The sequence below is a fragment of the Elgaria multicarinata genome, chromosome 8, assembly GCF_023053635.1.
Source record: "Elgaria multicarinata webbii isolate HBS135686 ecotype San Diego chromosome 8, rElgMul1.1.pri, whole genome shotgun sequence".
In the NCBI taxonomy this organism is placed as follows: Eukaryota; Metazoa; Chordata; class Lepidosauria; order Squamata; family Anguidae; genus Elgaria; species Elgaria multicarinata.
This window is the reverse complement of record NC_086178.1, coordinates 9,956,072-9,982,912: the sequence shown is the minus strand read 5'-3', so window position 1 is coordinate 9,982,912 and position 26,841 is coordinate 9,956,072. Positions and strand designations below refer to the sequence as shown.

The 26,841-nt window shown below is 42.2% G+C and overlaps 1 protein-coding gene across 1 annotated transcript in view; it reads left to right on the top strand.

Annotated features, from left to right (window-relative positions):
- LOC134402399 (cytochrome P450 2J5-like) overlaps positions 1–26,841 on the top strand; it is a 44,809-nt gene that overhangs the window by 3,851 nt on the left and 14,117 nt on the right. The window contains exons 2-5 of the mRNA XM_063131827.1: positions 9,638–9,800; positions 11,020–11,169; positions 21,275–21,435; positions 23,105–23,281. Coding sequence (XP_062987897.1) covers positions 9,638–9,800; positions 11,020–11,169; positions 21,275–21,435; positions 23,105–23,281 — 651 coding nt within the window. The remainder of the gene's footprint in view (positions 1–9,637; positions 9,801–11,019; positions 11,170–21,274; positions 21,436–23,104; positions 23,282–26,841) is intronic.

Here is a 26,841-nt window from a genome sequence, read left to right as displayed (position 1 = left end):
ACGGTAGACAAATGAAAGATTGTGCTTTCTCCAGAGAAGGAATCTGGAAAACATAGTCGACAAATTGAATAGAAACTGCTGGAAGGAAAAGCACAAACAAACACAAAAGCCACCTATTCAAAATAACCCAAAATTCTGCATGTAATTGAAGAAAATTCCCCAATATTAATTGGGATCTATTTTCTTTTAGTAATTTGGTGTAATCTACCTTTTTAAGGATATTGCCATCTCCTCTCCATAGCATCCAGTAACGCTTCTTAATCAGCCAATAAACAAATCATTCATCTCTCTTGAAATGTTTCTGCTCCAGAATATCCAAACAGGAGCCAAAATACACAGAGCCTCTAATTGCCATGCTTTTCTCAAACCTGCCCATTTCACATATGCCTTAGAGAAAGAAGAAAGAGAAAGAGAACAGGTTATTCTGCATGCTCCCTTTCCATCTGATTGCAACAGAGGCTAGTATATGTGGCAACATGGCCTAGATCATAACGGAGGGATGAGGGGTGAAATTGGTGCTCAGGGCCCCACAATCAGGAACTCAAGGGTTCCACAGAAGATCCGGATCGGAGCTCCGTTTTTCCCGCCCATAGGCTTGCATTGAAAGCTAAAAAGGTATACAACTTTTTTCTGTTAAAGTTAGAAACTTCAAGTTTGACACCATGACACCTCATGGAGGTATACACAAGTATGCCAAGTTTCAAACCAATCCCATCACCCCCTGATTTGGGGGGAATTTTTGAAAATCGGGCACCCCATTCACACCCCTTTCGATAGCTCTGTCAATTTGCATGTTAGAAACCTCAAACTCGGCAACATGATAGTTTATCCAGGGATACACATGCATGCCAAGACTCAAGGCAATCATACCATCCCCTGATTTTTGGCGGGGCTTAAACCTTTTAACTCACCCCAAATCAAGTCCCATTTTACAACTACGTCAATTTGCATGTCAAAAACCTCACCTTCGGTACCATGACAGCTAATCCATGTGTCCATATGGACGCCAAGTTTCAAGCCAATACCATCATCCCCTGACGTTAGGGGAATTTTTGAAAATCGGGCACCCCATTCACACCCCTTTCGATAGCTCCGTCAATTTGCATGTTAGAAACCTCAAACTCGGCACCATGATAGTTTATCCAGGGATAAACATGCACGCCAAGACTCAAGGCAATCCCATCATCCCCTGATTTTTGGCGGGGCTCTATCCTTTTAACTCACCCCAAATCAAGTCCCATTTTACAACTACGTCAATTTGCATGTCAGAAACCTCACCTTCGGTCCCATGATAGCTTACCCATGTGTCCACATGGACGCCAAGTTTCAAGCCAATCCCATAATCCCCTGATTTTTGGCGGGGCTCTAACCTTTTAACTCACCCCAAATCAAGTCCCATGCTACAACTACGTCAATTTGTATGTCAGAAACCTCACCTTTGGTCCCATGAGAGCTTATCCATGTGTCCACATGGATGCCAAGTTTCAAGCCAATCCCATCATCCCCGGATTTTTGGGGAATTTATGAAAGTCGGACACCCCAGTAACTCAGGGATTTAAAGCTGCAGACAGCTCAATGGGCCCATTTCAAAGGAAATCCCAACATGCCATAAATTGGGGAGTAGAGATAAACCTAAATATGAATCTTCTTCCACACTTGAAAAATTGATTTGGAACTTGAGCACAGGAAGGACTTCTCCCCTGAGTCAAAGCAAGACACACAAAAACCATCCTTGCGAGGTGGGCAGGGGAGGAGGGAGGGAAGGCAGGCAGACAGCAGACATTTCTGGGGGCACAAGGAAGTGAGCCAAGGATAGTTTCAAAGCCAGTAATGCATATAAAATGGAATAAATAAATAAATAAATAAATAAACAAAGGAGGGGTGGAATTAAAAGCAGCAGTGTTGCTGAATAAACATCAAGAAGAATTTTTTAAAAAAAGGCTATATCTGTCTTTTACCAGTAAGAGGGGAGTGGACGTGCCATTTGCAAGGGCTATTGGCGTGCAGCAAAGCGGGACTTGTTTTGCAAGCTTGTGTAATTGACCGTGAGGCTCAGCAAGTACTGCGTGGGAGGCTAAAAACAACAGAGATAAGACAGCTCATGGCTTGTGCCTCGAAGTGAAACTATTTACCTAGTTGTTGTTATTCTTGGAGTTCTGCCAAACCGCAACTGGCATGAAATTGAAACAACAGAATGGACAGTTCCTGGGACTTATAGGAAAGGGAAAGGGATATATTTCAGGGCTTGAGGTCGATTGAGGTGAGTTTATACAACACGCGGTGCTACAAATTTCCTTTCCCATTCTCTTCCAGGAATAATTACATCTTTTTGAGATGCCTTATGAGTTTCTTGCAACATAAGAACTGAAGGGTTCTGTTCTTTAATAACTCTCTTCAACCAAGGCCTTTTAATTGGGTTTCTGACTCCTTTAACATTTTAAGTGACAATATTAAGAAGTTGTGCCAAAACATAAATACATTTGCACTCTGACCTTTTCGATATGTTTCTTTTGATTTCCTATCAACCTAATCTCCACTTTAACCCCTAATACCCATTCCCCCCCCATTGGTTATTAATGCAGCCAAACCCAAAATTTAGCTGCAGAAACCTGATATGGAGCAAACCTGAACTCAGCCTCTCTGATCTGCAAAGGATCCTTGAGGGCTTGACCCACTAACCATACCCCCTACTACCTAAAGAGACTGAAACAAATGGGCATGTTTAGCCTAGAGAAGAGAAGACTGAGGGGAGACATGATAGCACCCTTCAAGTATTTAAAAGGTTGTCATGCAGAGGAGAGTCAGGATCTCTTCTCGATCCTCCCAGAGTGCAGGACACGGAAGAATGGGTTCAAGTTACATGAAGCCAGATTCCGCCTGGACATCAGGAAAAACATCCTGACTGTTAGAGCAGTACAACAATGGAAACAGTTACCTAGGGAGGTTGTAGGCTTTCCCACACTGGAGGCATTCAAGAGGCAGCTGGACAACCATCTGTGAGGGATAGTTTAAGGTGGATTCCTGCACTGAGCTCGATGGCCTTAGAGGCCCATTCCAACTCTACTATTCTACGATTCTAAATGGAGGAACATAAAACTAACAGCCCTTGTATGCTGATACAAATTTTCAAGTTAGGACTCCCTTCATCCCCCGACTCTTTTATATTATTTATCTAGGCCTTCCATATTAATTATGGAGATCTCAGAATTCCTATTGGCCAACCTTAAAGATCTAAGCTTTCACCAAAATTCTATCATTCTTAACTCCAATATTTAACAGTCTTAGGACATTGACATTTGATCATTTTTTATGGTGTTTAGATTGAGAGCGAAGCTTTCTGTTCTGCTTGAGCACCTCATTATCTAGTGGATGATGTTCCCTCTTGAATTGAAATTGCTGTTTCCCATCCTGTCCCAGTGCCGCCTTCTTCTTCTTCTTCTTCTACTTCTTCTTCTTCTTATTATTATTATTATTATTATTATTATTATTATTATTAATTTATATAGCACCATCAATATACATGGTGCTGTACAGAGTAAAACAGTAAATAGCAAGACCCTGCTGCATAGGCTTACATTCTAATAAAATCATAATAAAACAATAAGGAGGGGAAGAGAATGCAAACAGGCATAGGGTAGGGTAAACAGGCACTGGGTAGGGTAAAACTAACAGTATAAAGTCAGAACAAAATCAAGTTTTAAAAGCTTTAGGAAAAAGAAAAGTTTTTAGCTGAGCTTTAAAAGCTGCGGTTGAACTTGTAGTTCTCAAATGTTCTGGAAGAGCGTTCCAGGCATAAGGGGCAGCAGAAGAAAATGGACGAAGCCGAGCAAGGGAAGTAGAGACCCGTGGGCAGGCGAGAAACATGGCATCAGAGGAGCGAAGAGCACGAGCGGGGGAATAGTGTGAGATGAGAGAGGAGAGATAGGAAGGAGCTAGACAGTGAAAAGCTTTGTAGGTCAACAGGAGAAGTTTATATTGGATTCTGAAGTGAATTGGAAGCCAATGAAGAGATTTCAGAAGTGGAGTTACATGGTCAGATCGGCGAGCCAAGAAGATGATCTTAGCAGCAGAGTGGTGAACAGAAACCAAAGGACTGATGTGAGAAGAAGGAAGGCCAGTGAGAAGAAGGTTGCAGTAGTCTAACTGAGAAATGAATGAAACACCAAGTTCCAGACTTTTGTGGTCAGCATTTTTCTTAGAGCCGAGGAGCTTGTGAGTTCAGCATGTCTTGTGGTACCTCTGCCCCTCCCCTTTTCCTTCTGCCCCTCCCCATTTCTTTCTGCACACTCCCACCACTGCATTGTGGACCCCAAGAGCTTCTTCTAAATGGAATTCAGCCCCCAGGCTGAAAGAGGTCCTGGAGCTCTGGAGGAGATGAATTCTGATCTACCGTCAACTCCCTTTCTAGCACAACCTCTGGCACCAAGTCCACTTAACTTTGAAACACTCCTCACAATGCATTAGCTCTTTGCAAGCCAGTACTTTCCCACCTTGTTCAGACCAGGACACTTTCTTTAGTCCAAACATGCATTTGGGACCCACTTCTTTTCTTTTTACCATATATTTTGTATAGTGGTAGTGCTGCGTTTGCAATCCACCTTTGGTCAGGCTGAAACCCAGTAGTGAGTCCTGACCAACCAACTGAAGGCCACTGGACCTGGTGCTCTCCAGATGTTTGGGATTTCAGTTCACATCAATCCCAATGCATGGCCAATGATAATGAATCCTGGGAGTTGTAGTCCAAAACATCTGGGGATGTTTTTGCAGAAGGTTGCTCTAATGGCCGGAACTGACCTTACCTTAACTGTGAGTCTACGTGCTATATCTTATTTTCATTTATACTCAAGAGTAAGTGTGGCCCCCCAATCTAGATATTTTTTATTATTATTTAACAACACATAATAAGTCATATACATAACATAATATTCCTCTTATTTCTTAGCTATACATTCTACTTCTTAACTCACTTACATTAATAAGTGCCCCCTACTCTCGGGATCTTATTCTAATTTCTGCTTTTGTCGCCAGCTGAAGACCTTTTTATTCACTCAGTATTTTAACACTTAATTTTAACTTAAATTTAAATTTTACTATTTTAACTCTGTATTTTAATCTTATAATCAACTTTGCTGTGTGGTTTTATCCTGGTTGCGCTTTTTATACTGTATTTCGTAATTGTGTTTTTAACCTGTTCGATGTTTTTTGTGGTTTTAATTTTTGTGAACCGCCCAGAGAGCTTCAGCTATTGGGTGGTATAAAAATGTAATAAATAAATAAATAAATAAAATAATTTCCAAAATTTCATTGAGTCTTCTGGAGGTGTTCTTCCTCTTCCTTTTAACAGTACATGTTCTAGAAACAATTTCCATATCTCTTCAAAATCATTGTTTTTTGTTATTCCCCTTCTAAATCTAATATTACATGTTAATTTATCATTTATAGCAATATCCCATATTTCTTTATACCAATATTTTATATCATAATCTCCTTGAACCTTCCAATTTCTGGATATCATTAACCTTGCAGCTGTTAACAGGTTTGTTATTAATTCTTTTTCCATCTGATTACATTTGAGATTTCCATACATTGATAATAATGCTACACTTGGTGTTTGTTCTAAATCCATTCCAGTTATTTCATTTATTTCTCTATACAACATTTTCCATAATTTTTGTACATGTTCACAATTCCACCACATATTTATATACGTTCCTTTCTCCTGACATCCTCTCCAACAAAGTATTGAGTTCTCTTTATTTATTAAGTTTAATTTTATTGGAGTTAGATACCACCTCCAAATTATCTTATAATAATTTTCTTTTATCCTTACAGACATATTTTTCAACACTCTTTGTTTCCATATCCTCCCCAAGTCCTGTTGCTCTATTTTCTCATTCAAATCTGTTTCCAATACCATCCTAACAGAATCTTCTTGAGTTTCCATTTCCAATAATATATATTTCACTCATTAATCATTATATCAATTTATTTTCTTCTTTTTCTTTCTCTTTTTGTAAGATCAAATCCTCAAATTTAGTATTCTTTCTGCAATCTCTATTATCCTTTAGCCATTTTTTGGTCCATTGTTCCATTTGGACACAATTGAACCATGATATATTTCCCCCTTTTAATTTTTCTTTTATTTCTTCCTTAGTTCCCATCTTCTCCATCCAATCTCTTATTTTAAGTACTTTCTCATCTTTTAATTTCTTTACCAACCCCTCTTTTAAATTTTCAGGAAACTTCCTCATTACCAACACTGGTGTTATTGGGAAATGACTGGAACCAATTTCCTTTTATATATTCACCATATTTCTAACACATTCTTTAAAAGAGGGTTCTCAATTCCTCTCCTCCACTTTGAATTATGGTCCTTAAAGAATATATTTTCTAACTTCCAATCTAACTCTTTCCCCTTTTTTCCCTCTAACCAATTTAAATCTCCTATTCCTATTATACTCTCTATTACATATCTCAACTGATTTGCTACATAATATAATTTAATGTTTGGGAGCCCTAATCCCCCTGTTCTCTGCATTTTGTACCATATTTTCTTATTAATTCTTGCTCTTCTATCTCCATTACAAAAATTGTTGACCATAATTTGCCCACTCTTTATTTCCTTTTCTGATATCTATATGATTCTGGAACAGTTAAATCTTTATCAGGCTTAGGAATTAATACTATTAATGACTGTTCCCATGATGGCGGGATCATATCTCCCTTTATTATTCCATTATATAGTTTCATTAATTTCCTAACTAATATTTTTTTAAAAAGGTTTTCCGGTCCCAATCCATCTACCCCTGGGGATGTTCATTAATTTCCTAACTAATATTTTTCTAAAAGGTTTTCCGGTCCCAATCCATCTACCCCTGGGGATATCCCTCCCTGTAGCTTATCTATGACCCCCTCTATTTCCATTTCCATCACCAATCCTTCCATTAGTTCCCTATCTTCCTCCCGTAATCTTATCTTTATATGTTTTTCAATATATTCTCTCATTCTTGTCGCGGGTGTATCTCCTGCCTCATAAAGCCCTTGATATTTCTATTTTCCCTCTCATTAAATTACAATTTCCCCCTGTTTTGTCTTTAATTGTCCCCATTGTGTTCTTTGCCTTCCTTGACTGTGTGATCCTGGCCAACATTCTAGAGTTTCTATTATTATTCTCAAATACTTCCCTTTTTAAATAAACCAAATTTCTCTGGACTTCCTCTATATTCTTATTTTCTAGTTCCTTTTTCTTTGCTTGTAATATTATCAAAATTTGTTTTTCTCTATTTTTCAAATACTCCTCTTCCAATTTTTTGATTTCCTCCTCTTTTTCCCCCTTTTGTTGTCTTCTTAATTTACATGTTTTGTGAATAAATATACCTCTTACCACTGCTTTCATTGTGTCCCATAAAATTGCTTGAGAACTTTCCCCATTATCATTAATCTCCCATGTCTCCCATAATTCCTTTTCTATCTTTTCCACTATCTTATCATATTTTAATATTTTGGTGTTCATCCTCCATCTTTTTGCTTCTTTATAATCTTTTCTAACTCTGAACTCCATATTTACTAATGCATGGTCTGTTACCTTAATAACTCCCACCTCCGTATTATTAACTCTGGAGATTAAACCTTATGAAACAAAAATATAATCTATCCTGGAGAAGCTCTTAAAAACTGGTGAATAAAAGGTATATTTTCTCTCTCCTCCCCTTATCTATCTCCATACATCCTTCAGTTCATTTTCATCCACCCATTTTTTTAAAGCCATAATGTTATTTCTTCTCTCCCCAATAGTAGGATTCAATTTATCTTGCCTTTTATCCAAAACCATATTAAAATCTCCAGCAATTATTAAATGTCCTCTGTGGATATCCTTCATCTCTCTAAACGCTTCTTTATAGAACTCCATTTGCTTCTCGTTTGGGGCGTAGATATTGACCAGTCTGTAATATTCCCCCACCATTTGCCCCTGAATTATAAGAAATCTACCTTTTACATCCCTTTTAATCTGTAATACATGAAATCCACATTTATTTGATATTAAAATAGCAACTCCCCATTTTTTGAAGTACCAAAGGCTTTCTCATATGTCACTGCGCATCTTAACTTAAGTTCATTCTTTCCATCTTTTATTTGATGTATTTCCTGTAAGAAAATAATGTCCACTTTATCCTTATTTAGCATCATTTCTATCCTCTTCCTTTTCACTACTGCCCCCCAATCCTTTTACATTCAGTGTTAATAACATAATGTTCTTATCCATATTCTGACTGTTTTTTCTTCTTTGTTGATCCCTTTTGTGTCCACCCACATAAACACATTACTTAAACTTAATACAACAAAAAATGATCCCATTCAGACATCAATACACTCACCCACTGCAAGCACACACACACACTCTCTCTCTCTCACACACACACATACACACTCTCTAACACACACACATACACACACACACACACTCAGGATCACCCGCTCCAAAACACCTACACCCACCCACACATCCATTCACTGAAACAACCAGGCACCCTATTCACCCATACACTCTCTCACACACAAACCTTAGTCTTACTTTCTTCTTGCTTCTTCTCTTTCTTCTTTTCAGGCCAGATCAGCACTGGGGGGTGGGGGTGGAGGATGCATTCCCAGAAGTGCAGGAACACATCATTCTAGGCCCTCCCAGCACCAATCCTGGCCTTCTCCATGGCTGGTGTGATCGTGCCTGCCAAGGAGAGGGCCCGATCAGTGCTGGGGGTGGGGGCTGGAAGTCACATTCCTGGAAGTCTGGGAATGTATCCTTAAGGCATTTCCCCCAGTAAGTTCGGGCCCAGTACCAGTTGCCAGGGAGATCCCCTTTTTTCCAGAGGTCTCTGGGTGTTTCCGGGTCATCTGATCACCCTAATTTAAAGTAACATCTGTTATGGTCCTCAGCCATCAAAACTGTAATGTACTGAAGGATTTGGTGGAGTGAAGAAGACTGTGGGGCTGAGTACCGACCTGCCTGTCTCAATGCGGCATGGACTATCCAAAGGGCCTCTCTGATGCTCTCATCCTAGGCAGGTGCAAGGCAGGAGGAGGGAGTAAACAAAAAAGTCTGGGAATATATAAAGAGGGGTGGAAGAGGGAACATTCTAAGAGAACGAAGGAACAAAGAGAAAGGAATATACTAGCAAGAATCTGAGAGAGGTAGTGGGAGGGGCCATAGCTCAATGTGATAGAGCACATGCTTTGCATGTACAAGGCCCCAAGTTTGATTCCCAGATTTTCCGGGTAGGGTAAAGAAAGAATGCAGCCTAAAACCATGCAGACCACTGCTGCCAGTCAATAATACTGGGCTACATCTACCCATGGTCTGACTCAGTAGAAGACAGCCACCTATATTCCTAAAAAAAAAAAATCTGGGAGAGAGAAGGCAGAGAGGAGAGGTGCTGCACATGGCCAGAAGCTGCAGAGGTGAAATTCTGAGGAAGGTGAGTGTTCATATATTAACTGCCCAGAGAGCTTTGGCTATGAGGCGGTATATAAATGTAATAAGTAACAACAACAACAACAACAACAACAACAACAACAACAACATGAAATAATCCAATATTTTTGATTGCCACATTTTTGTTCTCTATTTTGACCCAAATGGCAGATAGCAAAGCAATATGGAAATATTTACACTGTGTGGGTAGGACATCAACCTGCGATGGTTTTTTCTGGATTCCAAGCTGTGAAAGAAGTGCTGATCAACCATGAAGACGCATTCTCTGAGCGAGCGTTGACTCCTTTCCTAAAAGTTGTAGGAAGAGAAAGGGGTAAGTTGTGAACAGTAAGAACTTGTACTGCTCCCTTCTCTAGAGAAAACATAAGATGGCAAAGGATTTCTGTATGAAAGTTTCAGTCAACTGGAGATATCATTAGCAAGGGAATTCAGGAAAGAGCAATTGCACTGTATTTATAGCTACTAACAGGATTGTGACGTATGCTGTAAAACAGAGCATATTGTCTTCACTCAGAAGACAATAAAGGAGACACAGACCTGTTGTGATAAAGGTTTTTAAAGGTAAGTCTTGCTGGTTGGAAAGGTATACATAGAAAAGCCATGTGTAAAGAGCAGTCAGGCAGAAGGCATGCAGGTGGATTTGGGAAAGAAATGAAGGAGGGCAAGAGCAGGTGAGTTTTGAGGGAAATGAAAGATACCTAGGCAGGTAAACAGGTGCATGTTTATGGCACAAGGGCATCGAAGTCGTGTTATGTACTCCTGTAGCAAATGTATGAGGATTGAAAGTGAGTTATCCAGATTCCCCAAGAAACCAGGGCAGGATCTACACTGCTGTTATAAAATTTATTTATTTATTTATTTATTTATTACATTTTTGTACCGCCCAATAGCCTAAGCTCTCTGGGCGGTTCACAAAAATTAAAACCATAGTAAGACAACCAACAGGTTAAAAGCACAAATACAAAATACAATATAAAAAGCACAACCAGAATAAAAACCACGCAGCAAAATTGATATAAAATTAAAATAAAAAGTTAAAACAGCAAAGTTCAAATCCAAGTTAAAATTAAGTGTTAAAATACTGAGAGAATAAAAAGGTCTTCAGCTGGTGACGAAAGGAGTACATAGTGTAGGCACCAGGAGGACCTCTCTGGGGAGCTCATTCCACAACTGGGGTGCAACAGCAGAGAAAATAGATTATAACACACTCCATATACAGTTTTCAAAATGTTTTCAAAGTGTTATATCCTGCTTAGTGTTGATCTGGACCAGGTTCTATTTGTGGGACTTACAGCATATGTTACTCCTTTGAAGAAAACCGTAATAATGGTAAATATTTCTACCTGCAAGTCAGATACAGCTACTCTGAGAAACATAAAAGAAACAACGCATTTTTAACTGTTCATTTTTGTAGTCTTTGTATTCTACAAATGAATTAGGATATATGAATGCCTCTTCTAGGTCAGGAACCTAACCATTTTTTTCTTGAGTTTTATACATAATCATTTCTCATTGTTTCTTGATCACCTGAGGGATTCTACTTTCAAATGGTCACAACTGGAAGAAGCAGAGAAAGTTTGGTGTAGTAACTCTGCGGAAGCTGGGACTGGGGAAGAAAGGCATGGAGCACCAAATACAAGAGGAGGCCCAGCAGCTTGTGGAGACTTTTGCACGTGCAAATGGTAGGTAAGATTCGGAGATGATGCAGGCACATGTCTAAGTCTGCAGAAATCTTTTTGTGCTTTGTGTAATGGAATACAATTTCATTCACAGTACTTGAGTTCTAACACAAAAATATATTGCTCAAGATCATAGAATCATAGAATAGTAGTGTTAGAAGGAGCCATCGAGTCCAACCCCCTGCTCAATGCAGGAATCCACTATGGCAGTGCATGGACCCCCCGATCGGCTCCAGATTCCGATGTGTAACTTCTGGTTCGGGTCCACTCTGCCCCATGTCAATCCACCTATGGTCCGCTTTACTTCGCTGCAGAGCTCCGGATCCGGATCAGAATTCCGTTTCCCCCCCCCCAAAGACTTGCATTGAAATCCAAATGCCTATAACTTTTTTTCTGTTAATGTTAGAAAGCTCAACATTGGCACCATGAGAGCTTATTCATGTATCCACATTCATGCCAAGCTTCAAGCAAATCCGAGCATCTAGTGATTTTGGGGGAATATTTGAAAATCCCCCACCCCATTTTCAGAAATGGGATTTACTCTGATAGTTTTACAGATACAAACTTGCAAATGGGCACCCTCACAGATGCCACCTAGATCCACATTAATGGCAAGTTTCAAGCAAATCTGAGAATGCCCTGATTTTTGGTGATTTTTTTCCATTTTAAGCATCACCCCCCTAACCCCCATTCATAACCCTTTCAAGAACTCCATCAGTTTTCATGTTACAAACCTCAATATCACCACCATGAGTGAGGGAGGAAGCAGCAGCCAGGCACCTCTCCACTGTGCCTGGGTCCAGCTCCAGCTGAGAGCCCCCTCCCTCCTGCTACCAACTGTCACTGTAGAGGCCACCAGTGAGGGAGGAAGCAGCAGCCAGGCACCTCTCCACTGTGCCTGGGTCCAGCTCCAGCTGAGAGCCCCCTCCCTCCTGCTACCTACTGTCTCTGAAGAGGCCACCAGTGAGGGAGGAAGCAGCAGCCAGGCACCTCTCCACCGTGCCTGGGTCCAGCTCCAGCTGAGAGCCCCCTCCCTCCTGCTACCAACTGTCTCTGCAGAGGCCACCAGTGAGGGAGGAAGCAGCAGCCAGGCACCTCTCCACCGTGCCTGGGTCCAGCTCCAGCTGAGAGCCCCCTCCCTCCTGCTACCAACTGTCTCTGCAGAGGCCACCAGTGAGGGAGGAAGCAGCAGCCAGGCACCTCTCCACCGTGCCTGGGTCCAGCTCCAGCTGAGAGCCCCCTCCCTCCTGCTACCAACTGTCTCTGCAGAGGCCACCAGTGAGGGAGGAAGCAGCAGCCAGGCACCTCTCCACCATGCCTAGGTCCAGCTCCAGCTGAGAGCCCCCTCCCTCCTGCTACCAACTGTCACTGCTGAACTTTACAACTAAGATTGTAGTGCCTGAATTTGCTTTCCTTTTCCCCCTCCTCCTCCTCTCTCCCAATCCCCTTTCCTTTTGTGTCATGTCTTTTAGATTGTAAACCTGTGGGCAGGGACTGTCAAGAAATACTTTTGTAAGCCGCCGTGAGAGCCTTTTTTGGATGAATGGTGGCATAAAAATCCTTAAATAAATAAATAAATAAATAAATGAGAGCTTATCCATGTATCCACATTCATGCCAAGTTTCAAGCAAATCCGAGCATCCAGTGATTTTGGGGAATATTTGAAAATCCCCTACCCCATTTTCAGAAATGGGATTTACTCCAACATCCGTACAGATACAAATTGAAAGTGGGCACCCTCAGAGATGCCATCTAGATCCATATTCATGCCAAGTTTCAAGCCAATCTGAGCATGCCCTGATTTTTAGTGTTTTTTTTAAAATGTTTAACCCTCAAACTCTAATAATCCTTTTCTAGATCTCTGTCAGTTTTCATGTTAGAAACCTCAAAATCATCACCATGAGAGCTTATCCATGTATGCACATTCATGCCCAGTTTGAAGGAAATCCAAGCATCTAGTGATTTTTGGGGAATATTTGAATATCCCCCACCCCATTTTCAGAAATCCAAAAATCTCAGGGATTTTTAAAGCTGCAGGCAGCTAAATGGGCTTTCCTTACTCATGGCCATGAATTGGGGAGTATTTAGAGATAAACCTTTCACACTTCAAAAATGTACTTGGAACTTCAAGAAGTCTAAACAGGGTGAGTGCACGAAGGACTAATCCCCTGAGTCAAAGCAAGACATGCACAAACCATCCCTGTGAGGTGGGCACAGAGGAGGAGAGGTAGCAGGTGACTATGCCCCTGTAGCACTGGGAGCAAGTATGCCAGAGCTTGTGGAGTTGACCCATAAAGTAGGGTGACCAACTGTCAGGATTTCCCCGGATTTGTCCTGGTTTTTGTTCTTTCCATGGTGTCAGGGGGGATTTTCTATAATTTTCAATTATGTCCTGGAATGACACACCTTCCTCTTTAAGGCTGCCATTAGCATGGCAGGAGGGAGTGACATGCTTTCTTGAGGCACATCATTCCCCCACCCCGAGCTCCAATTGAGGTCTTAAAGGGGAAAGTGGGTCATTCGTGGACATTATAGAAAAGGCCCCAATTGGAGTGGATGGTGGTGGTGCAGAATGAAATCCTTTCCCCTCCTCCACTCCAATCGGGTTCTTTAAGGTGGCGGGGGAATAACGTACTTTCTGCAGGACTCAGAAAGCTGCTTCCCCACACACACACTAGGTGTCCTCTTTTTTGGTTTCCGAAATATGGTCACCCTACCATAAAGCCCATCATCTAGTACCTCTCTTAGGTACCAGGAGGGCAGAGAGGCAGGCACATGATGTATGACTAAGCCATAGATCTATAGGGAAGCAGGCACAGACAGGCAGGCAGAGAGGCAGGCACAGGCGGGCATTGGCAGGCAGGCACAAAAGAGCTGGTACCTTGCACAGGTAAGCCATAGATCTCTGGGGAAGTCAGCCCCAGAAGATCCAGCAACCCCACAAGGACGACTCCCAGGCATGTGGGCAGAGAGGCGGGCACAGGCAGGCAGACATTTCTGCAGTCACAAGTAAGTGAGCCAAGGATTGTTTCTATTCCAGGCCAATATTGCAAACCAGCCCTGTTAGGCGGGAACAGCACAGACAGATGTCTTTTGCAACCCATAACTAATAAGGGGCTAGGAGGAGAAGAGTAAACCTTTGTCTTCCTGGCACCTGCTGCCTTTTCTCATGATGACTAATTATTATAAATAATAATAATTATAATAAGTATAATAATAATAGTAATAATAAATGTATTTATTATTTGGGGAAATGGGACAAGTTTGTATGCTTTGCACAAAGTTTATTTGAATGCCTCAAACTTTATTTGAATGCTTATTGCACTTAACAGTGCATGGCAAACACACTCACACAATCACACACAGTCCAAACACACACACAGAGTAAGAGAGAGAAAAAGAGGATATTTGGGGGGGGGCATTTTTTAAAATCTTTATTTATATAGAAGAAAGAAGGAAGATGAAACACAGTCACAGAACACAGGGTTTAAAAGAGGGGGGAGGGGTGGGGGTGGGGTGGGGGTGGAAACCAAACAAACAAACATTCCAAAAATGAAAAATTAAAAGTTTATATAAATCAAAGTAAGGGAAAAACACAGAGCAAGCTAAGCAAACAGTCAGAAACAAACAAACAAACACACAACCCCAGCTAAATCCTAATCCTATATCACCTCCAAAACACAGCTGCAGCACAGAACTAACTCCTCTTTCCATAAAGTCCAACCCCACAAAGAGAGAAAGGAAAAACTGTGTCTGGGTGGGTCTGCCTTAGTCCCAACTCCAACATTGGGATTGGAGGATGCATCACATGAAGTGATCACTTCTCATCATGATTGGGAGTTGAATCTACCCATCATCACTTCAAAATAATGTTACCCCCCTCCCGCTTTTAGCCATTCAAAACAAATAAGTTATACACTAATCTTTTCCGCAATGCAATCCTATGGGATAAAATATCCAAAATGGCGGGCAGAGCGCTTCGCAAAAAGCGGATCAATCTGCTTGTGGTAGCTTCTCTTCGCTATGCTTTGCTAGCCACCCGACTCGCTCAGTGGTGGCTCCAAGGGGGGGGCGGAGGGGGGCAAGCGCCCCCCCCAAACAAGGAGCTTGCCACCCCAGTTGCTACCCCAGTTTTAGGACTCCAGTTATAATTGCCTGTATTCTGGGATAGCCGAGAAGCCAGCGGCAGTGGAGACAAGGATTTGATCCAGTTCCAGAGCCAGTTCCTGTGCTGCTTGGTCAGCTCACTGCTGGGTGACTGCTTGGGCGGAGGCTTTGAGGCCTCATTGTCATGGGGATTAATTATCTGGAAGAAGGGGCTTGTTGTTTTAGAAAGAGGTGGGGCAGGGTGGGAAGCTTAGGAAGGAGCGACTGTGCAAGCGTGAAGCAGAGAGCAGCACGTGCCAGGCAGGCCAAGCTAAGCAGCCTCAGTGAGCAGACACTGCCAACGCCTGTTTTGCTTGCTCCTTTTCTGGTGGGAGCAAAATCCAACTGAAGAGGAGGAAAGAACAAGGAAGACAAGGAGCAACCGGTCCAGGCCCCAGGTTGCTGCCTCTGCTTTCCCCGTGGCTGCCAACTGCACCCTGTTTAAGTATGTTTTAAAAGATTCTCCTTTTCTTTAAATTACTGATATTGTTTCATTCCCTTAAGACAGTCTGCTGACGATCTAGCATTCCATTTATATTATTGCTCTCCCTTATAAAAACACTTCCTAATATTGTTTTTCAGGAAAATGCTCAATACACTATTCAAATCTTCTGCACTGAGGAACATTTTATTAACCCCACTTTTGCCTTTTTGTGAATTGAATCTGGTTTGTAGAATATTTCTACGCTGGTTGCAAAAAACTTTTTTGGGTTTGTTAATATTCAGGACATTGTCGTTATGTATATTGGTTTTTGTTTTGGTTTTTTGCATGTTGCTTTTTGCTAGCAGCCTGTTTTGCCCTGTGTATTATAGTTTTGCTAAAGTTTTACTGTTTGCTGTTTAACCTTTGCCTATCTGGCCAGCTCAGTCTGAGCAGGGTGGGGCGGGGGCAGGCAGCTTCAAAAACATCACTATCATCTTCATCCTGGCATGATCTTACTGCTGTTTTTTGTATTGTTTCTTGCTGCAGGTGATTGCTATCTCCTTTGTTCATTTCTGGGTGGGTAGGTGATTATTTCCCTCAGCAAAAATACTATTGTTTTAACAAAAACCAGAGCCCAATAGATTCATGTAAAAAATATTTTCATGGAGCTGTGACAATAGGGAATGCATGTAACTCTGTGGTGCCATGTCATGTAAAAATCTATTTGGGCTTGGTGTGTGTGTGATTTTCAGATTGAGAAATTCTTGAGTATGTGTGTGTGTTTGGGCCTAGAATCCATTTTGTTTTGCTGTATAATTCATCTCAATTATATTGTGAACATGTGGTTTTAAAAAATAATTTCTATGCTTTTCCTGGTGCAAGTTAATATATATTCATGGCTAAATTCCTCCTGTTTGATGGAATGCATTTCCCCCCTTTAAACATGTGATTATGTAACCCAAACTCTCTCACTTGCAGTCATTGGCTCCTATTTAGCTGCTGCCTCAGTTTATCTATGTGTGAAATGGGTTTCTTGGTATCCCATCTGCATTTAATTTAAATGTTGGAGAAGTGGGCTTGTCTATAAATGCCTTTCTCTGTGCTGTGACATACCCTGGATAAATTGTGTGCATGTGTGTTTATGACACTTTTTTTTAAGCCTGCTCTCTGTTGGCTCTGGGAACTTAAGTGTGCTGAAATTATGCAACCCAAACTCACTCTCTTGCAGTAATTGACTCTTATTTGCCTCCTGCCTCAGTTTGCCTGTGTGTGAAATGGGCTTCTTCCTTCCCTACCTCCCCTTGCTTCAATAAGTGCGCTCTGCCACAAACTGCTTTCTCTGTGTTCTTCTAGAGAGGTTTCTAGGAGGGTGGTGACCCCCTTGGCTCTGTCTCCAATGAATCCACTTTCTGCCCCACCAATTAGGGTTAGGTAACTGAGGTTTGGGATGGGGGCCCTCATAACTGCATCACACTTAAAACCCCTGATGCCTAAACTTATTCTTGGCAGTTCTCCAAACTATACTCCAGCACCAGCAGCCAGCCAGCTAGAAGAATACTAGTTATTCCATGGATCTCTTCCTTTTTTTTATCATTACAGTCGGACAGGAAAAATGAGAGGGGGAGGAAAGAATTAATCTGTACCTTCTCCACATCTTCCTTTTTTCTCCTCAGAGAATTAAGACAGGAATGGGGTGCGTGGGTGGGAAGAATTCACTCACAGTGCAAAAGTAAATTGTGAGAATTTGCTCACAATGTTTACTCATCAATTAATCTCACCATATTCAATGCCTCTTATTTCTTTAATTACATGTTACAAAGGCAATGGATTGTAATAAAAAAACTCAGCTTCATCAGGAGGAGCATCTTCAAAAACATTGTCTTTTGGATCTTTAGATTACTACTTCACAAGCCAAACAAAACTCAGGAAAAAGTCTGATGTCACAGAAACACAGAGGCCGTTGCTAGACGAGGAGTTAGCACGGTGTGAGGCCTGGTCTCCCTGCTGTGCATTCAGATCATGCACAGGGGATCCCGGGGTCAGGCCGGGATAGGTCCTCCCTTGACCCGGGATAAGCGGATCTGCTTATGGCTCGGCTTTTCCACAGCCCCGGGCTGAGGCTGGGGCTGCGGAAGGTCTAGCAGGATCTGTGGCTTTTCCCAGCTGCTCGCTTACTCGACAGGCATGGTAGATGGGGACAGGGCATGGCAGATGGGGCTGAGAAGAACGGGGACAGGCATGGTGGACGGGAACAAGGTATGGCGGACGTGGGGAGAAGAACGGGGACAGGCATGGCAGATGGGGACAGGGCATGGCGGACGGGGGAGAAGAACAGGGACAGGCATGGTGGACGTGGACAGGGCATGGTGAGCGGAGACGGGGGCGGGCATGGCGAGTGGGGACGGGGGACAGGCATGGCGAGTGGGGACGGGGGACAGGCATGGTGAGCGGAGACGGGGGGCGGGCATGGCGAGTGGGGACGGGGGACAGGCATGGTGAGCCGGGATGGGGGAAGGGCATGGCGAGTGGGGATGGGGGATGGGCATGGTGAGCGGGGGGAGGATGGGTGAGCGAGCGGGCAGGGGGGCATCAGGCATTGTGTGGGGGAAATCAGGGGCAGGGGGATCCCTTTTTTTAAAAAAAAAAATACTTACTGTTCTGTTGGTGTGATCCTACGCACATGGTCCTTTAAGGAAAAAAATGGAGGACGTGACGGGGCTTCCCTCGGCCCCGTTGCATCTTACGTGTGGATGGGGCCTACAGGCCACACTACTTCTAGCGTGGCCTGGCCCCTCCTCCCACACGGATTATCTGGTAGGTCTAGCAAGGCCCAGAGTTCCTTGGAAAGACTTAACAAAACCAGAACTTGACTAGGAGGAGGAATTATCTGGCAGTAGTAGTGAGTCTGATATTTCTGAAATAGATAATTCTGAAGACAAAAGTGTTTCAGAGTTGCCAGATCCTTGTTTACGGGTTGAGTTAATGCCTCCCATTGTAAAAAAAAAAAAAGGAAAAAAAGTTACCTGGTCCAAGTGACATTGCACAGTCTCAAGAAGAAAGTCCAATTCAGACAGTGCTAAAAAGTTATCCATCAATAAAATATGGCCAATCATCATGGAGACATTTCAACCCAGCATGGTACAAATGCTATTCTTGGATAGAATACAGTGTAATACAAAATGCTGTGTTTTGCTTTGTTTGTCACCATTTCTCTGGAAAAGATCACTGTATTGCTGAAAATTCATTCACTCACAAAAGGTACAACAACTGGAAAAAAGCTACTGGATTGAAGCTGCATAACAGAAGTGCAGTCGACAAAGCCCCATGATATTCAGATTAACAAACTAGCTAAAAGTGGGCTAGATGGAACAACTATTAGGTGGATTCACAGTTGGGTACAGAATCGGACTCAAAGAGTGCTTATCAACAGTACCTTCTCAAACTGGGGGGAGGTAATGAGTGGGGTACTGCAGGGCTCAGTCCTGGGCCCAGTGATCTTCAACATTTTTATTAATGATTTGGATGAGGAGGTACAGGGAATGCTTATCAATTTGCAGATGACACAAGATTGGGTGGGATAGCTAACACCCTGGAAGACAGAAACAAACTTCAAAGTGAAAACAACAGAATGAAATTTAATAGCTATAAATGCCAAGTTCTACACCTAGAAAATAGAAACCAAATGCACAGTTACAAGATGGGGGATACTTGGCTCAGCAATACTAAAAACGAGAAGGATCTTGGAATTGTTGTAGATCACAAGCTGAATATGAGCCAACAGCGCGACATTTATTTATTTATTTTATTTTATTTATTAAACTTATATACCGTTACCATAGCCAGGGCTCTCTGGGCGGTTTACATGGCTGCAAAAAAAGGCAAATGCTATTTTGGGCTGCATTAATAGAAGTATAGCTTCCAAATCACATGAGGTACTGGTTCCTCTCTATTTGGCCCTGGTCAGTCCTCATCTAGAGTATTGTGTCCAGTTCTGGGCTCCACAATTCAAGAAGGATGCAGACAAGCTGGAGCGTGTTGAGAGGAGGGCAACCAGGATGATCAGGGGTCTGGAAACAAAGCCCTACGAAGAGAGACTGAAAGAACTGGGCATGTTTAGCCTGGAGAAGAGAAGATGGAGGGGAGACATGATAGCACTCTTCAAATACTTAAAAGGTTGTCACACAGAGGAAGGCCAGGATCTCTTCTCAATCTTCCCAGAGTGCGGGACACGGAATAACGGGCTGAGTTACAGGAAGCCAGATTCCACCTGGACATCAGGAAAAACTTTGTTAGAGCAGTACTCAATGGAACCAGTTACCTAGGGAGGTTGTGGGCTCTCCCACACTAGAGGCATTCAATAGGCAGCTGGACAACCATCTGTTAGGTATGCTTTAGGGCGGATTCCTGCATTGAGCAGGGGGTTGGACTCAATGGCCTTATAGGCCCCTTCCAACTCTATTATTCTATGATTCTAAGCCTGTAAGGTGGCATGGGAGAGTTACCAAAAAAACATAGAAATCCAAAGGAGGCTCAGTTTTAGTGCAATTATGTGATATTCATAAAGAACATATCAAAGAAAATAGGCATTATATAACCACACAACAACATACACTGTGTTTGCCTATGTTTACAGGGCCCACAGTTTGCTCTTACTTTTCTTACACTAAAGCCGTAGCTAGACCTAAGGTTTATCCCAGGATCATCCCGGGTTCGTCTCTGCCTGAGCACTGGATGCCCTGTGTGGCACTTACATGAACAGGTTTGACCCCAAGACAATCCTGGGATAAACCTTAGGTCTAGCTATGGCCTAAGAGTCTACCTTTCTGTTTCTACCTGCACTGGTTGAAAAGTAACTGTTTTCTAAAGAAAGCATTCTTTCTGTTTAATCTGTATGTCAAGAAAATGCTTATATATTTGACTACCTTGTTTAAAAGTCTTTTCCCTTACACAATTTTAATTTAGCTAATACATGCTATTTAAAACACATACAACTAAATCAATATATGTTTTATTTCAGAATATATGTTTAGGATGGCAGTTATAGTGTGAGATATACCGTTATTTTTCTTTGGAGACCTTAATATGTGGGGCACAGCCCGCCCACCTAGAAATGTACTTTGCCCCTGCTGTGCCCCCCCCCCTGAATTTTTTTTCTAGTGCCGCCACTGGACTCGCTTATCCTTCGCCTATAATGGAGGTGAAGCACCCCGCTCTGCTATAGCTTCTAAGAACCGAAGAGAAGCGGAGCAGAGCTCTAGAATCCACCTTAAAGCATAGAATCATAGAATAGCAGAGTTGGAATAGAATCATAGAATAGTTGAGTTAGAATAGTCCCAATTGTCTCTTTTGTAATAATAATAATAATAATAATAATAATAATAATAATAATAATAATAATTTGTTACCTGCCTCTCCCTCTGAATCAAGGTGGGGTACAATACAAATGCAAATGCCATAAAATACATATACCACTATGAAATACCAATCTGGGAATTAATAGGAGATGTTGGAATAATATAAATATATCTCCATTTTCAGGGCAGCCACTTGACCCTTCCTTGCCCATCACCAATGCAGTCTCAAACGTGATCTGTGCTGTGACATTTGGAGACCGGTTTTCTCTTGAAGATGAAAAATTCCAGAAAGTGATTGAAGATGTTGATGTTATCTTAAAATTTACAGGCAGCATCTTTCATATTGTGAGTAGGCTTTTTCTTTCTTATTTACTCAGACAAGTCTCTGGCTTTGATCCCAGTCAAAAATGCACATTTCCCAAAAGTCCACTTGAGATGATTGGGTGTTGTGCATTTTTGCAAGGGTCAATTTGCACTAATACAAATTGGTGCAAATTCAGGAAACTGGGGGAAATCTCATTCCATCAATAAATCAATGATGGAACGAAAGGCACTTAACAATCTGTGAAATGCCAGCAGAATCAATTTTTGAGAATCCCTGCATCCCTGCCTTGTAATCTCCTTGATAGAATGCCTTCTTTCATGTACACAGTAACACTTTTACGTAGCAGGAGAATGATGGGAAAAGGAGGGAACAGCTAAGATGTTTGGGAGGGTGAGAAGGGGTTTAGAAGAAGAAGCTATGCAGGTTAGAGGAAGGAAAAGCAAGAGGAGCAAAGTTCTCCTCCTGCTTGGTTTACAATCTAAACCTGACAACGTTTGTGTCCTTAATGCTCGCCAAACATCTGAGAACCTCCATCAGCCCAAAGCAGTTCATCAGAACTAAAAATATGAATTTCAGAGGCATCACGGTTAGTTTCAGGTGAGCCATAAATGTCAACATTCCTATGAAAACTTTTAACAGCTGTAATGTAGAGGTGATCTAAATTGATTCAGCCTTCATTATGGGTACATTGAACCACTCCTCTCTGGTTCAAATGGGGGAGAGCAGGTCACTTTTGCAGCAACATCAGTGGTTGGTGGTGCCTGCATTGGAGTTACATTTTCTGGCAACTAAGGGCTCATCTACAACAAGCAGGATATTCCACTATGAAAGTGTTATGAAAGCGGTATATAAAAGGCAGGAGCCACACTGCTGTTTATGGCAGTATTGAAATACACTTACAACTGTTGGGGTCCATTGACACATACCATATACCACTGTCATACCACTTTCACAGTGATACATCCTGCATGGTGTAGATGTGTCATGGGATCCAATACTTGTCAGCGCACTCCAGTACCACTACAAAGCAGTAGTGTGGCTCCTGCCTTTTATAACCACTTTAGAACTGCTTTCATAGTGGAATATCCTGCTTGGTGTAGATGAGCCCGGGAAGAGAAAACAGACAATGATCCTCTCTTTTTGAGCTAAACACTGTGGCTTAGACCTTAGCTAGACCTAAGGTTTATCCAGAGATCATCCCGGGGTCATCTCTGTTTATGTAAAAGACACACAGGGGATCCCGGGAGCAGGCAGGGATGAACCCAGGATGATCCTGGGATAAACCTTAGGTCTAACTATGGTCTACGTGTGTCATATGCATGGTGGATACATAACCATGGTTCAAACATGCTCACTAACTATTTGCTATAAAAGGGTTAGCACTATGGTTTAGTGTGTAGTCTGAACAGGCCCAGTGTCTCTTCAGGCACCACTACTGTTGCTAAGGTAAGCAGCCTCCTTCCCTATACAAATCAGTGAAACCTTTTGCTTCACCACCCCAGAGTCCTGTGATTGTGGGTTTCAGAAGATGTTAAATCCAGCTTTTCAATAAATGAGATTACAATTAATATGTCAGGCTTCAAGAATATTCCAGAGGATGATACTGAAGTGCTAATCCAAAGGGGTTGGCTTGTGTTACCCAGCCTGCTCCTTGATGATGTCAGGATTTGGCTTTTGTCTTCCCTCTAGTTGTATGAAACGCTCCCATGGATCATGAAGCATCTTCCAGGACCTCACCAAAAGGCCCTCTCCGCCCTTGGGATAGTGCTTTCATTTGCAAGGGAGGAGATAGCGAACCATAAGGAGCAACAGTCCTTTCATGAGCCACAGGATTTCATAGATTTCTATCTACTTCAGATGGAGAAAGTAAGTCTATGCTGTACTTGAAAACTACACATCCAAGTTAACTTTATATTTCCTCCTTTGACTACGACTCGTGTAAAGTATCATTCCATTTCCTTCTGTGACTGGATAGCAATATCTCATGAGTCACCAGTAATTTCTTCTAGGCCTCAGATAATATTTTCATTCAGATGCCCTCCCAAACTCCACCCATATTAAATTCAGGTACTAAAGTGAGTTATAATCCATACACGAGTGCATCCACTTAAATAACTACCAAAAAGAAAAGTAGGTATTTTCACAACTCCGAGGATAATAGGGTTGCTGGCTGAGTGGAAACCTATGCATCAAGGTTTCATGCCTATGCAACCTAGCTTCTACAGTACACTAAAAATAATAACAACCTTGGATTAGGGCCCATTACACAAAAATACATATTGAGAAAACTAAGAAGATCAATCTTTTTAACCCTCTTGATTGTACAAAGTAATTTCTTGATTATATTTTAATTCCACATTCTTCTGTGATGCTGATGTAGCTGTTCATAGTTTCTAGGGGTGTGCACGGACCCCCCAATCCGCTTCCAGATCTGCAATTTGCGGATCGGGCCGCTTCGCTCCGTCCCACTCCGCCTATAGTCTGGTCCGCTCGGCTGCGGAGCTCTGGATCCGGATCGCAGCTCCGCTTTACCCCCCCCCCATAGGTTTGCATTGAAATCCAAAAAATTATACAACTTTTTTTCTGTTAAAGTTAGAAAACTCAAGTTTGGCACCATGACACCTCATGGACGTATACACAGGCATGCTAAGACTCAAGCCAATCCAAGCCTCCCATGATTTTTGGGGAATTTTTGAAAATCGGACACCCCATTTTCAGACATGGACTGTTCTCCGACAATTTGACAGATAAAAAAATTGGAAGTGGGCACCCTCACAGATGCCATCTAGATCCACAATCATGCCAAGTTTCAAGCAAATCCCATCATCCCCTGATTTTTGGCGGGGCTTTAACCTCTAACGCACAACCCATAACCCCAATTCACACCCCTTTTGATATCTCCGTCAATTTTCACATTAGAAACCACAAACTCAGCACCATGATAGATTATCCATGGATACACATGCATGCCAAGACTCAAGCCAATCCCATCATCCCTTGATTTTTGGGGAAATTATGAAAATCGGAAACCCCATTTTCAGACATGGACTGTTCTCTGACATTTTGACAGATAAAAAAAATTGAAGTGGGTACCCTCACAGATGCCATCTAGATCCACATTCATGCCAAGTTTCAAGCAAATCCCATCATCCCCTGATTTTTGGCGGGGCTTAAACCTTTTAACTCACCCCAAATCAAGTCCCATGCTAGAACTACGTCAATTTTCACGTTAGAAAACTCAACTTGGCACTGTGATAGATTATCCATGGATACACATGCATGCCAAGACTCAAGCCAATCCCATCATTCCCTGATTTTTGGGGAATTTATGAAAATCGGAAATCCCATTTTCAGACATGGACTTTCTCCGACATTTTGACAGATAATTTTTTTTGAAGTGGGCACCCTCATAGATGCCATCTAGATGCACATTCATGCCAAGTTTCAAGCAAATCCCATCATCCCTTGATTTTTGGCGGGGCTTAACCTTTTAACTCACCCCAAATCAAGTCCCATGCTAGAACTATGTCAATTTTCACATTAGAAACCTCAAACTCAGCACCATGATAGATTATCCATAGATACACATGCATACCAAGACTCAAGCCAATCCCATCATCCCCTGAATTTTGGGGAATTTATGAAAATCGGACACCCCATTTTCAGACATGGACTGTTCATCATTTTGACAGATAAAAAAAATAAAAGCAGGCACATCCGCATTCATGGCAAGTTTCAAGCAGATTCCATCATCCCCTGATTTGGGGGTGCCTATAACCTCCAACGCAGCACCCCTAACCCCAATTCAAACAACCCTTTTCTATATCTCCGTCAATTTTCACATTAGAAACCTCAAACTCGGCACCATGATAGGTTATCCATACATGCTTGCCAAGCCTCAAGCCAATCCAAGCCTCCCCTGATTTTTGGGGAATTTTTGAAAATCGGACACCCCAGTATCTCAGGGATTTAAAATTGCAGACAGCTCAATGGGGCCATTTCAAAGGAAATCCCAACATGCCATGAATTGGGGAGAAGAGATAAACCTATATGAACTTCCAAAAGTCTAAGTGAGCGCAGGAAGGACTTATCCCCTGAGTCAAAGCAAGACACACATAAACCATCCCTGTGAGGCGGGCAGGGGAGGAGGGAGGGAAGGCAGGCAGGCAGCAGACATTTCTGGGGGCATAAGGAAGTGAGCCAAGGATAGTGTCAAAGCCAGTAATGCAAACCATCCCTGTGATGTGGGAGCAGCACAGAGAGATGCCTTTTCTTTTGCATCCCATAACTAGGAGGCTAGGAGGATAAGAGTAAAGCTTTCTGATCCTTGCTTCAGAGTTTGATTGACTGCACTGTGATCACAGCCATTACTAAACAACAAAATAATAATGTTAATAGCAGTACTAATTAATATTAATATCAACAATAACAACAACAACAACAACAACAACAACAATAAGGAGTTGAACCACAATGAAAGCCTGCCTGACTTCACTGAAGAGGAAAAGCCAGGAGAGCTTGGGCTATGGGGTGTATATATAAAATGGAATAAATAAATAAATAAAGGAGGGGTGGAATTAAAAGCAGCGGTGTTGCTGAATAAACAACAAGAAGATTTTTTTTTAAAAGGCTATATCTGTCTTTTACCAGAAAGAGGGAAGTGGACGTGCTCATGGGGAGGGGGAACTGTGCCAATTTTGACTGGCCCTGTCTAGGGACCAGTCTTTAAGAAGCAAACTAACACTTCAACTCATGATAGGCATTAATCTTTCTCCACTGGGTTACTCTTTGGAGGGCTCTGATGACCCTCCAAGGGCAGGACACAGTGTGTGTGCACTGGGCACATTCACATGCCCTAGGGGACCTCATCCACTTGCACCACATCTATTCCGTTGTTCACCAAGGTTATGGTGGGTAGCAGTGCTGTGTTTCCTATCTGTTATTTATTTGCTTAGTATATGATTTCAGGTTGTGTTTGTGCATTTGGTGGGGCTACTGTTTTAAAAAACACTGGGAAAAGTCCATTCAGACTAAGAAAGAGAAGTTCCCAGTATCCCAAGTATCCCATTTTGCCTATCCCCTCCTCCAATTTTGGGATCATGTGATCATGGCCGGGAGTTGACTCTGCCCCTCAGCACTTCAAAAAGGTACCTCTCCCGGTTTTTTTACCCAGTTTATAAAAAAATTATAGCAAGCAAACCGCACCACGCAGAGAGCTGGGAGTAGGCTCAAAATGACCCCCAGCAACGACTCTCTAAGTACAAGAAGTTTCAGAAAGATAGCTTAAAAAACAACACAGTTATACCCTTTTCTTTTCCACAATGCAATCCTATGGGCGAAATTTTCCAAAATGGCGATCGGATCGCGCCGTGAAAAGAGAAGTGCTCCACCTATGGGCGCTTCTCTTCGCCGTGCTTCTAAGGGTC